This window comes from Epargyreus clarus, unplaced genomic scaffold (assembly GCF_041222505.1).
Source record: "Epargyreus clarus isolate Ecla_fem2 unplaced genomic scaffold, WU_Ecla_fem_2.2 ptg000005l, whole genome shotgun sequence".
Lineage (NCBI taxonomy): Eukaryota > Metazoa > Arthropoda > Insecta > Lepidoptera > Hesperiidae > Epargyreus > Epargyreus clarus.
Window position 1 is genome coordinate 15283656 of NW_027332213.1, and position 15710 is coordinate 15299365.

Consider the following 15710-nt stretch of genomic DNA (forward strand, 5'->3'; position numbering starts at 1 on the left):
AAATAAGTAAACTAGTGGTTGATTATAAAATTAAAAATAATTACAACAAATATATTTTTGTCAACATGAAACAGAGGACGGGAATGAAAATAACGTTCATTCATCACTAAAATTATTTCGCTACAAGATGGCGCTTAGAATAACGTTATACAGAGTAATATTTTGGTGCATAAAATTTATAAATACTATAATAACTACACTATTGCTTTGTGATTACAGGTTCTTATAATTATATTATAAATATTTTACCATGACAACACTTTTAGGCTTGAATGTAAAAGGTTTGATTCGAGGTGGGATATAAAACTGTGATTAATGGGGAGCAATGAGAGCAACAACTATTCAAAATATGTAATTAATTTGTCTCTAAATAATTACGTATCTACTTATTACAATTACAGAATTCTCAAAAAATCTTAAACGCGTAGGTATGTGTTTTTAAGTGTACGTTCACGACGTAAGCATCTAAATAAATTACGTGTATGTGCGTGCCTTAAAAATTGACAACAAAAAATTAACAATTTTTGTTCATTATATATTATTCTATTACGCACAAAATGGCGTAGGTGTATCGTAGATAATATCTTTGGTTGTTTATATAAGTAATACATAACTGTGTGTGCTCATCAAAACTCATCTAAATGTTACGGTGACCGAAGGAGGTTCTGAGTATAAACCCATACCAAATTGTAGTTTATTCAGTAAAAAATTAAACCATATTAAATAATTATCTCTCGGTTTGGACCCCTAAAAGTATTGCCATGTATTAACATCAAACATTTAAATAGATAATAAACAACATAAAAATCTGGTATGAAAAACTATTGCAGCCAATATGGAATGTGTGATTGTAACAAAGTTGCTGTTGTACATAAACAATAATGGAATGAAGTACCCGCTCAGTAACTAAAACGTCCAGTCTAAAGGAGGCCGATAGATGGCGCTGATTACATTATAGCTATAGTTACATTTTTAAATATTTTTTTCATTTATCTCTTAGCAAATGGTTTTCTTTTTAATTTTTATACAATAAGAATGTTTTTACTGTTCAAATGCTTTGATTTAGTCAAAATATTTCTTACATTTCAAATATATCAATTTTTTAAATTTTCATTTTTACAAGTAAGAGCGTAATGTAAGTTTGGTTTCAAAATGTATATAATTATGCACAAAATTGTAAATTTGAAGACAGCGCCATCTTTTACGCCCAATAACATCCGGTCATAGCCTCCCCGAAACGCATTATTATTAAATATTGTAAAAATCGAATAATTAATATTGCGAAATGAGATTCGAAATTATCTTCAGAGGCACGTATATCAGGCTTTCGATTAATTTATTTTCAATTCATTTCACTCCAAGGACGGACAAGCCAATGTAAAGGTAAAAAAATCTGTACAGTCAACACTAACATAATATCGTTACTGTAAAACTATTGTAGTGTACTTAACATCTATTGCATAAATTGATCCATATTTTTGTTTAAAATTTCTTTTGCAAGACATACATACTTCATTTCAATCACTACAGTAATATAACGGTAATAAATTTGAATTTTCAAATGCTAACAGTATAAAATATAAATGTGACATGCCAACAAACAAAAACAAAACTATTTTTGTACATTCTACACATAGTATTTTTGCAGCCCTTTCAAAATATTTGCACTTGCAAGGTTTAATTTATCGTTAAACGATAAATAAAATAACAAAAACACACGTTATTTCTTTAAAAAACAAACACTTCATCTTGCTTCGAAATAAACATTTCATACACATAAGGATTATGATGCTTCGCGAGTGTCGTGCTTTCTTAAAGCACAAAATTTCATTTTCTTTCAAAATGTTTTCACAACACGAAGCTTAGTTTGACAAGAACATGGATCAATCTACGCTAGTACAGTCAGCAACTATCTATATTTTATAGTATTTTTTGTACAGGTAACAATGTTAATCGGTAAAATTTATCTGTGGTCTTCAACATTACATTTTATCTTTATTTTAAAATTTTGAACGTCGAGTTGCTGACTATGCTAATAGTAGGTATAATGTAGTGTTAATACTTATTATAATTTACAAAAATCATTGTACATTATTCAGGTATCTGTTATTGCGATGCGATTAACGTTTTGGTTTCACAATTACATTAGAATAGAAAATTATAAAAAAATAACAGTGTCGGCTTGAAAACTCACATAATACCATAAATTGTTTTATAAAAGGTTTAAATAAATATTTTAACAAACCTCGAGTGAACTTGCGAATACCATTGCTTAGGGCTTTTCCTGTCACGCGGGCTTGTGTATGCACGCATGTTTGGTCCGCATGCGTGTCATTCGCATCCTATCGTGTCATAGATACTTATGTAACGCAAAAATATTGAAGCGGATTATTTCACACATGCGTGCAACACCGCGTGACAAGAAACCCTCACGTTATATTATTAAATAGCATCAAACAAAATACGTTAACTATACTAGTATTACATTTCTACGGTACACTTTGAACATTTCAATTGTCAAAACTGATTAGGGAGTCCCAAAGGCGGTGCTGTCACAACTTCTATAAATGCTTCACTTAATATATGCGTGGGATTATTTCTATGGTTTATTCTATATAGTATAAGTAAATTAAAGAGCCTCCTAATAAGTCCTAATCGACTATATTGGTTCGTGCGCTATTGTTTTGAATATTTAATATTTTTATTTTGATACATTTTAAATATCTATAAATTAGATTTATTAATCATCCATTTTAATTATTATTTTCCACAGGAGATTATAGTGATAAAACTTTTGTCATTCGTATTATGTAGTTAAAAAAATATTTTCTGTTGGTCGTTAAGTAATTATCAGTTACTTTTACAAAAGAGGAAAAATATTAACATATTACTTAATCTTTTTGTAAAGATGCTTTACTTACTTTTAGATACGTTTCGAATAAATTATAAATGAAATTTGTATGGGATGTTAAGACGTTAGGAGACTCTTATTAACAACCACTATAACATTTAACGTAAGAATTAATAAAATATTACAACTAAATGCATAATATCTTAACCCAAACAACGCCTTTGAGTCAGTACCCAAACAGTTCACATATATGGTGCTTTGTAATATCATAGGTTTTGGCTGTAATTGGTCCATGGGACTATTTTCATAATTAACAACATCCAGTAATCCATTTAACATAATTATATAGACAACAGCGAAATTCTCTCACGCTTAACACTCATGTAAAATGTATTTTTATTATGTACTTTAAAATTATTTTAGGGAAAAAACCACCAGCTCGATACGTCGTGCCCTTGATGTCAATCGAAACTTTAGACCCTGTGATAAAACCTAGCGTCGAAGATAAAATTCTAGACTTTAAGATCTAATACTACACCTAAGTTAACTTAGTGTAATTGAAGTTTCAGGTACATAGTCGGCGATTTTTCCTTTAATTTTAAAATTTTAAACTGAGTTTATACTTCATTACTTTATATTATATTTACAAATGTTTTTGAGAGCGTTTTAAAAAGTTAAACGGTGTTACACAAAGAAAACGGGTCACGTGATTACAATTTAAACGTAGTTCCACATCTGTAGGACTGTACAGGGAACAAAAAAAAAGAAAAAATACAAAAAATGTGATGTTCTTTTTACACAATAAAATAAAATTAAAAACTGCGACCGTCTCAACAAAAGAAAGTCGATTGTTCTTAAACTAAAAGATAAACTTACAATACCTATATTTTAACTTTTCAAAACACTCAGTCTATATAATTACAACTTACAATTTATACACAGTAATATAAATTGTACCTAGGTGCTTCGAAAATGAAAACGTAACATAACTAAAAAGTACGCGTTGGATCCAAGAAGCTATTGTGGCGCCATCTACTCTGAATGTGAAAAAACCGAGAAGAATAAATGCGTCTAAAATAAAGATCAGTTTTCAATCTTGTAATGGTTCAAATCAATTAGTATTATTTTTTTTACGGGAAGTTAAATAGACGAGAGAAGAGTAAAAGGATTATTCAACTTTAAAACTTTAAAAAAAGTTAAAAAAGAACAGATTTTTTAAATTATATATAAATCCGTAAACTTGTTTTATATGAATCCAACAAAATTTATAAATATAATTCGAATTTACATCAGATTCAATTACACAAAATTTTATGAATAATGTGTATTTCATCCCTACACTTGACATAGAATTATATACAAAAATTAAAATTATATTATTTCTAATTAACACAAATTATGTCATCATTAAAAGATTGAAAACTAACTTTTCTAAAAGGAAAACCTACCAGAAGCGCTATTGTGAACAAGCTCAAAATACATCTTACGTATCTAAAATAAATAAATAGAAAATATTTCCTACCACGTGCCTCTAGCTCGGAACGGTCGATGGGCAAAATTGCGAAATATTTCAAAAACTTAATCAAACAACATTAACCGTAACATCTAAAGAAGCTTACAACGAAGAAAATGAGGTAGACAAAATTGTGATATGGAATAACGAACGTGAACGTAACGTAACGCAACGCAACGCAACGCAACGTAACGCAACGTAACGTAACGTAAAATAACAACTGGTTCCGTTATCGAGGATCGTGTTCTCTGTAACGTGTTTCATAGACGTGCACAACGATTTCAATTGGCGGTTTGCGAACTTATATGGAATAGTTTAATACAACGTTATAATGTCTTATTTGGATACTCAAGAATAATCTTAGTAACTCGCCGAATAATGACGAGTGTGTAACGTACGAGCCTCGTAGAAGTACTGAATACACCTGAATATGCAATTTAAACACTCGTACTCGCGTCGGTTTACCTGTACTCGGCGATTATCTAGACGTTAGATTAAGATTTTACCCAGTACAGAAATGCTCGCAAATATGAGTATGTAGGTGTTTCGCGAATTAAAGAACATGCTCGTCATTGTTCGGCGAGTCACTCGAAAAATGTTCCTGAGTATATAAATATTGCATTATGTGTAACATTCTACTTATAAATTTCGATTTATACCAAAATCCATAGACAATTAATTATAAGAACATTAACTTACATGGTCTGTAATCTTTAATTTTATTTTAATCCCAATTTAATTAGGTTTTCATCTTTAAATTACATAGTTACAAAACATATATCTAAATAACGTATTTTTAATTTTAAATTTGCGACACAAATAGTAAAAAGCAGCCTTAAAAATTACTAGAAAAATCTAATGTTGGTCCAATGCACAATTGAAACGTCCGTATGCCCGTCTATTCACTTATCTTTATGCTCTAAAACGTATTAACTTTCATTATATTATATCATAATATATTATAATTATAACGATAACGCGCACTATAACTATTTCAATTTACATAATATCCGTAGTTCGTTGTAACTTTTTTACTTTTAATAATATCTTTTCCATACTTTATACTTTATCTTTATACTATCTAAATCTTTTTTTCTTAGGTTTTTTTTAGTTTTGTAAAGAAACATTTCGTGTAGCGTGTAAAAGTAAACTATAACAGGATAATATAATATATAAAACTGTGCGTTAAATTAAATAGTAAGTGGAATCGATAACTGCAACTAGAAATAAGTATTTTTAGTACTGGAATGTAACATGAAGGCATCCGATAGCATCTGTGGCTGTACGAGAAAAAAATCAGAAAAAATAATAAATAGTTTGTCAACATCAATAAATATTCGTATGTACACGCGAATTCAGGTATTAAATGTCGTTTGGATATTATTTTGGTCTATATTTTGTACGCTCAAGTTGCGAGTTCTATTTTGTAGGGTTCACTGAGGCACTGTTCAACGTTACTTACAAATAACTATTCACGCGTGAGTTCGTCACTTCGTGGCGTTAAATATTCGTTAACGCGTCATCCTACGTTATTGTCTTGACGCTAATCTCAGGCCGATCGACAACGCTATGTACAACGTCCAAACGGACGATCAACATTATTTACACTCCATTCAAAACTGAAAAAACGAATACGTTTCACGGTGAGCGGGAAGTCAGTACACACTTAACGTCTTGCTCGATCGTTGCGACCACACGAACATTCGTTCGCACGACCACATCCTTATTCAGGACGAGTCATTGAGCAAAAATTACGTTTAAAACTTTTTGCGTAGTACATTCGAAAGGAACGAAGCTACCGAGCAAGAACGTTACGTGTACTACTTTAAGCGAGAATAACTTCACGTGGCACACGAGGACACTTTCGACCGACCTACGTATTTACAACTATAATAATAATTACGTATTACGTACCCGTACTGTTTACCGAAATCAGCCTTAATCGAAAATAAGTCTACGTTAGGAACGAAACACGCCAAGCTATCCTCGCGTAAAGGTAAATCTCATTGTGTGCTTACGGCCTAACTATACAATGCCGGCTCGCCGGCTCGGGGCCGCCTACCCCATTGTAGTTCTGTGGGATTACGGGGGGGTTGGTTTCAACCGTTCGGTTGGAGCGTGGGTTGAATTTTGCTGTTGTCGATGTCGGTGTTGAGTTGCGAGTTCATGTTGTCGTCGGGGAGTTTGTTGTATGAGGCGTGTTCTGGGCGGCGGGAGGTGTCGAGGAGACTACAGGCGGTGGTGTCGAGTGTACTGTCGCCGCTGTCCGCGCTGTCGACGTGTCGCGACACATCGAACGCTTCGTAGCGACGAGCGCGACGGGTGCGACCGTTCGGCGTTTTTGACTGCAAATAATATGATCTTGTTTTAAAACATGGCATTTATATAAGTAGACATTACTTAAATACAAAGAATGAATAAAAACTATAGCCAGTAAAAATATTTTAGAGAAATAAAAAAAGAAAAGCTTTTATTTCACAGAAGTAGCAAATGGGCATGCAATAGCCACAATTAAAGAAAAGACTCCAGCTCAGGAGTTACGATAAGCACGGATCGATAAAGATTACAAAGGTCGGTGTTTTAATAGTAATTATAATGGTTATTTGAGCCATCATAAATAGTACGTTCACGTCCTCTGCATGATATGGAAGGACAAATAAGTCTTGTATGTCAATTATTATTACTCGGAGGTCTAACGTCTATTGATCACGTAATGTTTTGCAATTTTTTAATCTCCCTCAATTTTTAATCACCAAGATATCCCAAAATATCATGATTTTTCAAAATTTCCCCTCGTTCATAAATTTCCAATACGGGGAATATTTTCTTCCTTTCAAGCCTCACGATCCAATAGACAATATTCCCCTTACCCCGTTTTAAGTCCGACCCCATCCCTAGGCACTAAACAAGTAACTCACAGCGGGGTTCTCAGTGATGTGCACATGCCCGTTGAGCAGCGGCTCGCCCGCCTCCCGCACGGCCCCGTTCGCGAGCCGGCTCGACGTGCCGACACACTAAAACAATAATCAAAATAATTGCCAATAATAAATAAAGAAATAACGATTCTTTGTTAACGTTATTTTTTGTTAGAATTTGAAAAAAAAGGAATGAAATATAAAAGGTTTTGATTGGTTAAATTTAATCATGAAGAATTTGAAAGGAACGAAAATTAAAAAAAATAAAGTTTTAGTTACCTATTGATTTGGTAATGAAGAGAAATAAAGTGAAGGTGAAATTAAAAAAGAAATAAGTAATAATAAAAAAGAAACTAAATAAGATTTCTTTTTCTTTACTGTGTCCGAATAGTTAAGTATTTTGGTGCACAGAGTATCAAGATACAAGCTAATGAAATATATATTTTTTTTTAAGTTAGTTAAATTAATAGTCATTTTATTGATGAAATGTTTTAAATAGCGAACGTACTTAAATGCATGCCCATTTGCAAATACTATAATGTAAAAAAATCGATACTAACAAGATTAGAAATAAAAATGTTTTGTTAATGTCTGATAATATTTAAATTATGTCGTCAAGAATGTATTATATGTTGGTACGAAACTTCGCTTCTTATAAGACAGATAAGTGCGACGACGAGCACTGTAGGCGGCGCCCGGTTCGTTCGTTTTATTACGCAGTGTGTAAGGAGTTTATACTATTACTGTCATTTAAAAATATAGATTGCTCTAACTGCACAATTATTAACGTACCTTCATTTCAGCACCTTCTTCTTCGATAGTGTCGTTTCCTGACGTTCTTCGTCTTGACCTGAATAGTAAAAAATATTTGCTAAATTTTATCTGACACATAAATTAAAATTTCAACAAATAGTAGGACATAGTTATTTGTCTTTTACTTGTAACACCAGTATAAAATACTGTTGTATTAATAGCAACCCTGCTGTTATAGAACATAAATAGTAATGTATCAGTGCCCAGCTTTCTATATTATCTGTCCATATGTAATTCGTTATCCATAAGCACCTCTTACCATTAAAAGAACTGCATACTCGTTTCCTACTCAATCTAATAAAAATGTTTGTTATTGAGATCAAAACACACTAAAAGAAAAACATAATGAAAACATAAAAAATATAGTAAATCAATAGTTACCTAACAGGTGTGTTAGCCCTCTTCCGGCGCCGCCACACGCACACAGCGGCAACTGCGAGCACCCACAGCGCACACAGCCCGCCGCCAACACCCACACCTGATCCAAAACGACATATTAAGACCCAGATGCAAAGTATCGAAAAGATAATGGAAAAAAATATAAAAAAGGCGCAAGTGTCACAAGAAGTAAAACTATTACAAACAGTATACGAAACGTAACTCTCTCTTTCTATCTTCACTAACTTATACATGCCTCTCAACTTCCGTTCGCGTCGCCCGAGCACACTCTTCGTAACGCTCTCGTCACACATTTACCAGCTTTACTTCAAAAATATTATTATTGAAAACGCCCATTTGTTCTATATAGAGAACATGTTTTATACGGAAACGATCGTAGATGATCATGCGCGGCAGTGACCACTTGACACCAGATGGACAACCTCCTTAGCTACTCTTAGCTTATAAAAAGTTTGGCAAAAGGAGATCTCCCTGTGGGCTAGTGATCATGCCCGGGGAGTAGCCGTACTCCGAGAGTCTCAGTTCGAAACTTGTATGTTCAAGATATTTAGAAAACTTCACTAGCGTGATTCAGAATACTCGTGGCGCCATCTGACGAGTAGCGGAAGTCGCCACAAGTGTTGAAAAATGGTTACCCAAATAGAAGTGCAGGTAGTTAGGCGGTCGGGGCGGGATGGTCAGCATCTGGTTGTGCTTGCTGCGGTTGGTCACCGTCACCATCACGTACACCGGCAGGCTGGGATCCAAGTCCGTTAGCTAGGAATCAGAAAAAAAAGTCAGATAAAGCAACATTTTGGTACTCGCGAATAATGTGCTGAATAATTCGCCGAGCAATGGCAAGTAAATAAACGTACATTAGTACGCATAATAGTTTAATTTGGGCTAAACCTACACCACGCGTAAAACGCTTGAGCATCATGACGCCCGAATATACCGAGTTAATTTTGGGTACAAGTATTCGGGTCTATTTGTCTGAGCACGGCGAGTATTGAATACACCATTTAGATGCTAGCGGACTATTCGCCTCCCGCTCCCCCGCACGTACCTCCACACTGGCGGTGTCGACGGCGCGGCTCCGCCAGCGCTCCACCGGGCGCGTGATGTTCTGCGCGTACCGCACCACGCGCGAGCCCGCCGCGCCCCACCACACGCGCACGCCGCGCAGTGTGTACGCGTACTGCAGCTCCGACGCTTCTGTGGACATGTATTTCATATGAAAACTTTAAAGACGCGAAAAACATATAGTTTCGCGACACCAACATGCGAGATGGGACCGGATGCGCCAAACTTTTACTTGTTCGTACTGAACTCAATAAAAAAAATTATAAAAAATGTATTTTTTTATTAAAATATCTTCACGTTTGTCGGCAGTCGCCATGACTCCCAATTTTTAAGATTTGATATGATTCATATTTCCGACCATTAATCTGTCATATACAAAGCACATTTGACCTCAGATAAAAATCGCCATAAGCTTGACCCGAGTGTAATCACGACTCCACAGATGAGCGACACTACTAAAAACCGCTGATTCGAATCCATTGGCCATTTAAAATCAGGTGGACAACACATTCGTTTGCTACTTCTGAAATAAAAATAGTTAAAAAGAAAATACCTAAGTCCTTCATCTGAGCCGGTATATTGAGGATCTGGCTGTGTTCCAGCGGGGAGTAGCCGGTCACCATCACGAACGTTTGCTCCAAAGGGTCTATACCATGAATCTGGAACAAACATATGAATAGGCTGATGGCTAAGTTCGTATTTTTCAACATGCGAGCTAAGTGCGAGTCGAACTCACTTACGACGGGTACCGTATTACGAAATTTCCATTGATTCTATATTTTTAGTAGCTATCTACCCCTGGAATTGCGTGCATTCCAGGGGTAGATAGCTAGCGCCTAGGGATAGATAGCGCCTAGATTACGGTTACTGTGACAGACGGACAGACAGAAGATGTATAGTAATAGAGTTCTGATTTTAGCCTGTGGGTAAGGAAGCCTAAAAAAAATTTTTAACAAAAAAATAAAACCGACTTCTATGTCACTACAAAGTAAAAAATAATTGAAATAAATGTTGGTTTAGTACATATTTCTGAAGTCGGCGCTCAATATATTTCGTTTGATAACAGCGTAAACAGCGTGTCCAATATGAGCGCCGACTTCAGAAATATGTACGGAAGAATTCATAGAAGTCGGTTTTATTTTTTTGTTAAAATTTTTTTTTTCACCATTTTTAGTGATGATATGCTAACGTTTGTATTAATATTATGTAAAATTGTATAAAGGTGATAATGAATAAAGGTAAGGTCTGAATTCATACGGATTGGACCCACCCGCTCGCAGGGCGCTGCCGCGTCCTTCTCGCTTAGTTTTATATTGTCTTATATGTTATGGAACAGATAAGTAAATAAATCAAACTAGGTGGTAAAACTCTGCGAGTGAACCGGTCCGATTTACATTAATTCAATAGTTAAGAAAATAAAAAGGAGTTGAAGGTCAAATTTTTCATCATATGTCTCTGTCTAGCAACTTCATTACAACAAATGTATATTCTATATACTTTACATGGGAGGCACATCTGCATCATCAGGATTGAAGAATTGAAGGTCATATCTTCCATCATATGTCTCTACTCAAAGACCTCATCATATATTCGTAAGCTCCAAATGCCTAACTTGTATGATTGAGGCAGGAGGCACTTCTGCATTATCAGAGTTGAAGAGTAGAAGGTCAAATTTTCCATCATATATCTCTACCTATCAACCTTATTGAATATTCATAAGCATCAAATGGCTAACTTGTATGGTTGAGGCAGGAGGCACCTCTGCATTATCAGAGTTGAAGAGTAGAAGGTCAAATTTTCCATCATATATCTCAACTTATCGATTTTATTAAATATCCATAAGTTCCAAATGCCTAACTTGTATGGTTGAGGCAGGAGGCACTTCTGCATTACCAGGGTTGAAGAGTTGAAGGTCAAATTTTCCATCATATCATGTTAACCTAGATACTCAATGTTCATTTTAAGTTTCATGAGAATTGAGTGGGTAGAAGGTAAGTTGTCATGAAATATGTAAAAAGCAGGGGTAGTGATGATGAGTTCCACCCCATAACTTAAATTCTAATCATCAGAGCATACTAATGTTAAGGTAGGAAAGTACCGCAACGAAATTCTCTTTCATATGAAAAAAAGAAAATTAAAATTGGTTAAGAAATACTCGACTTATTCAAGTTTATATGAAATCGGGTTTTCCAATTTTCCGGGAAAACTGGCAAAAATTTTCAACTTTTCCTCGAAATGGGACCCCCCGTGAAACTAGCCACATACAATGGTGTATGAATCATGTCGATCGGTCGCGGCATCGTGAAAAAATCGCCGAACAAACATAAAAAAAAAAAAAAATATACGGTCGAATTGAGAAACCTCCTCCTTTTTTGAAGTCGGTTAAAAAACAAACTGAGTGCTAAATACATTCTCCCTTGTTGTACTTCTTTCAAACGTTTAACATATTTTCAATGATATAAAAACTATTTTCAATATATTTTTGATGAAAACCACTCGATTTCGATGTGAAAAACGCAACCAAATTCTCAATTTTGAATCAACATTGTCCATAAGAGAAATAGCTTACCAGTACAGTGTTCCTCTCAGTTTCCACAGCTGCCCATTGCTCTACGGGTAACTTGAGCTGCGCGCTGTGGTTCACGGTGTACCGCCCCGCCTCACCGCTCCACGACACTTGTAATGTGGTTAGGTTCACGAACTTGTAGGTCAGGTCTTTGAAGCGTAGAGAACCTGAGAACGACATCAAAGACATTTAACATATTCGTCATCAAATACATATGAAAGTAATAATGACATATTGACAGTTTAAAGGAAAACCGTGGCGAAAAATTCTGTGTGTGAGAAAAGTCTAATGCCGCGTTCGTGCGCTTGGCGTTTGCCGCAAAGTACAACCGCAAACTCTATCCACACCTTAAATTTATAGTATAACATTTTTTTTAATATAATGTTTAACAGATAGCCCGATTCTAAGCGATTACGTTACGATAGACACGGAACGGTAAATATAAATACGTCAGTACGCATTATATTGAAAATATTGTTTTGTCTTGCACGTTACTGACACGCTCTAGAGATGTCATGTCATACACAGCAAAACACGCGTCTAATGAAACAAGACACATTTATTCACTGGTCTCATGCTCATTTCTTCATTCATTCAATCATTCATTCTACGATTTTTCTTATAATAGGAATTTTTGGTCCAAAATTCTGTCTATATTCATATTTTTGCGCATTTTCTAAAATTAAAGAATGCACTGAATTTCAACCCTCACCCTCATACTGCGTAGTAATTTGCACGGGAAGTGAGAAGGGCCCGCCCAACGCTCTGCCCGGCAAGCGCGCCTGTATCCGCACCTCGTAGTCACTGTCTGGTTCCAGCCCTTCGATTGATGCACTGGTCTTGAAGCTGAAAGGGAATCTCCTATATTTCAGCTGCTCTTATATTTTTATGAGGTAGACTCCAATAATATAAAAGGTAAACGAGCAGTGTCAGGCGCTGCTGTGTTCTGATTTGACGTGTGTGGTAAGCATGTGGTAAGGGACACACTTTTTCGAGGCATTCCAGCTGGTCCTCAGGGGTAACGGCGCCATTGTGGACGACCTCAAATAATCTAATCTTATCAGAGGTTGATTACAGATGTCCATGGGTAGTAGCCAATTACAACAAGATGGACTGAATGCTCGCCTGCTACTCCTATATAATAAAAAATATATGACAGCATCATTAATCACTGTTATCGCAATAAAAATGCTCACCTCTCCTTGCAGTCCTCGGTGTTGCCGACCTTCCGTACGCAGACCATGTAGCTGTACCGGTCCGCGTCCCCCTCCACCTGCCACTTGATGGTGAAGCTGTGGGGGGTCACCTCCTCCGCGTAGATGTCGTCCGGGACCACCATTATGTCCCTGAAATGTTACGTTGCCAAATTATCTATCCGCCCATTAGCATATTCAAATGCGTGGTATTTCAAATTATCGTCTTTTTAAAATTAAAATAGCAAACGAGTACGCAAAACGCAAATGGTATCCGAAGGTGCTAGAACCCTTCGTGGTTCCACTCAGGCGGCACCTCCACCACATGTATTTCTGCCACTTACCATCAAGTGGATTGCATGGTCGTCTGCAACTCCTATATTAAAGAAAACATTGAGAACAGGGATTAGAACCCCTAGGAAAGCCTAGATCAAGCAGACCTGAAGCCCATCACAGATGCGTTGCTACTTTTGAGAAAAATTGTCCACCGGCAAGTCCTTCCACCAAAGTGCAGAACTGCTTCACACTACAACACATACACGTGTAGCATTTTTGAGTCCAAAAGGTTCCTATCTATTTTTCCTATTGACCTACCTGGGCAGGATGCAATCTGTTATGTAATTTAGTTTACATATAACCTGACCTAATATTTCAAACTACCTTTAGCTACTACATGCAGAAATATTGAAAGAGAAGAAGAAGTATGAGCTTATCCATATTATTCTGATTGTAAAAACAGTTTTAGCATTAAAAAGATTACATAAATGTCACTTGGAGAGCAACAGAACCTCACCCGTCGTCCAGGTCCTGGCCGGCAGCGGTGGTGGAACTCCAGGCCACCAGCGACAGGTTCTGATGCAGCCAGTCTAGTGATAGCGAGCCCAGCACACGAACCAGTAAGGGTGCTGATGGGGGCGCTGGAAACAGATACAAATTACGGTTTTGGTGGAGTTGATTTTAGAATCGATTCTCATCGAAGTTTGAAGATCGATCCACAAAAAAAAAATTACAACTGCCAATCATGGACATTTTTAATCGACTCCAGACAAGAGAGTGAGTAACTGAGATCGATTAAAGATGCGTCACTATTTCTAAGGACTTTCAACCCCTTATCTAGAGAATACACACCACAAAACAAAAATGCTGTGGATTTCAAGAAGACTGTTCTATTTACAGATTTCCATGAGCTATGGTATAATTTCAGATGCAGTTTTTGTATGTTATTAAATCTATAAGGCAAACCATCGACATTTGCAACATAAGGAGAGTCTCCAATGCATCGCTAGCTTTGAATAAAAGCATTTTCTAACCGAATGCGGAGGGTAGTTTTATTGAGCGCATGTACATACATATATGTATGTCTCATTCTTTGGCACACCCTATAGCTATAAAGGCCTAATTAATTTTAACAAAATATGTGATGTCATTGGATTCCACTAAATTACGGGAGAACCCATATACTGCGTTTTTAAGGCATCGATTTTTCTTTTATCTTTATACAATTTTTTTCACCTTTCTTGAAGAGACATGGGAGCCCCATGTCTCTTCAAGAAAGGTGACATGTAAGAGATATCTATTTGAGTTTCATATGAAATGAAATGAAATGAAATATATTTATTTGTATAGGCCAACGACGGCACTTACAAATTGTTATTTACAAATTGTTGCAATATTTTTCTTAAACTACTACCGGATCGGAACGCGACCTCTACTGAGAAGATCCGGTAAGAAACTCAGTGGGTTTGTCTTTTTTTTTAATAATAATTATTCTCTTTTTTTTAATACCATCATTTTTACATATAATTAATAAAGCATTAGCTCCAGTATCTTGCTTTACATTTATCTAAAAAAGAAGTTTGTTCAGCAAGATACGCTACACTTTGACATTTTCTTAATTAACTAATAATTTTGTTATTGATCAGTCCCAAGCTGTTTTATCATCAATATAATTAGAAATTTTATAATAAGCTTTACGACTAAGTTTGATTTTGATTATGGCTTCAAATTTATTTATTGACAAATTTCTGATTTCGGTAGGAACTTTATTATAAAAACGTATACATTGACCCATAAAAGAATTACTTATTTTGTGGAGACGAGTAACATGTGTAGAAAGATTATGTTTGTTCCTTGTATTTACATAATGCGTGTCACACCAATTTACAAATTTATTAATATTTTTCCTTACATACATAAGGTTTTCATATAAGTATTGGGATATAACAGTTAGAATATTTATTTCTTTAAACAGTTCTCTTAGTTTCACTCTTAGAGTCAGGCCGTAGATAGCTCGTATAGCTCTCTTTTGCAATATAAAAATATCATTTAGGTGTGACGAGCACCCCCATAGCAATATACCATAGGCGATAATGCTATGAACGTAACTAAAATAAACTAT

General features: G+C 35.4%; 1 protein-coding gene across 1 annotated transcript in view; it reads right to left on the reverse strand.

Moving 5' to 3' along the window:
• Positions 1–4930: 4930 nt before the first annotated feature.
• Positions 4931–15710, reverse strand: part of LOC140742407 (neogenin) — a 191249-nt gene continuing 180469 nt past the window's right edge. The window contains exons 13-23 of the mRNA XM_073073337.1: positions 14106–14229; positions 13316–13465; positions 12832–12965; positions 12123–12286; positions 10107–10212; positions 9537–9685; positions 9127–9247; positions 8474–8570; positions 8072–8129; positions 7283–7378; positions 4931–6709 (exon numbers count right to left, since the gene is read on the reverse strand). Coding sequence (XP_072929438.1) covers positions 6464–6709; positions 7283–7378; positions 8072–8129; positions 8474–8570; positions 9127–9247; positions 9537–9685; positions 10107–10212; positions 12123–12286; positions 12832–12965; positions 13316–13465; positions 14106–14229 — 1445 coding nt within the window. The 3' untranslated portion in view covers positions 4931–6463. The remainder of the gene's footprint in view (positions 6710–7282; positions 7379–8071; positions 8130–8473; positions 8571–9126; positions 9248–9536; positions 9686–10106; positions 10213–12122; positions 12287–12831; positions 12966–13315; positions 13466–14105; positions 14230–15710) is intronic.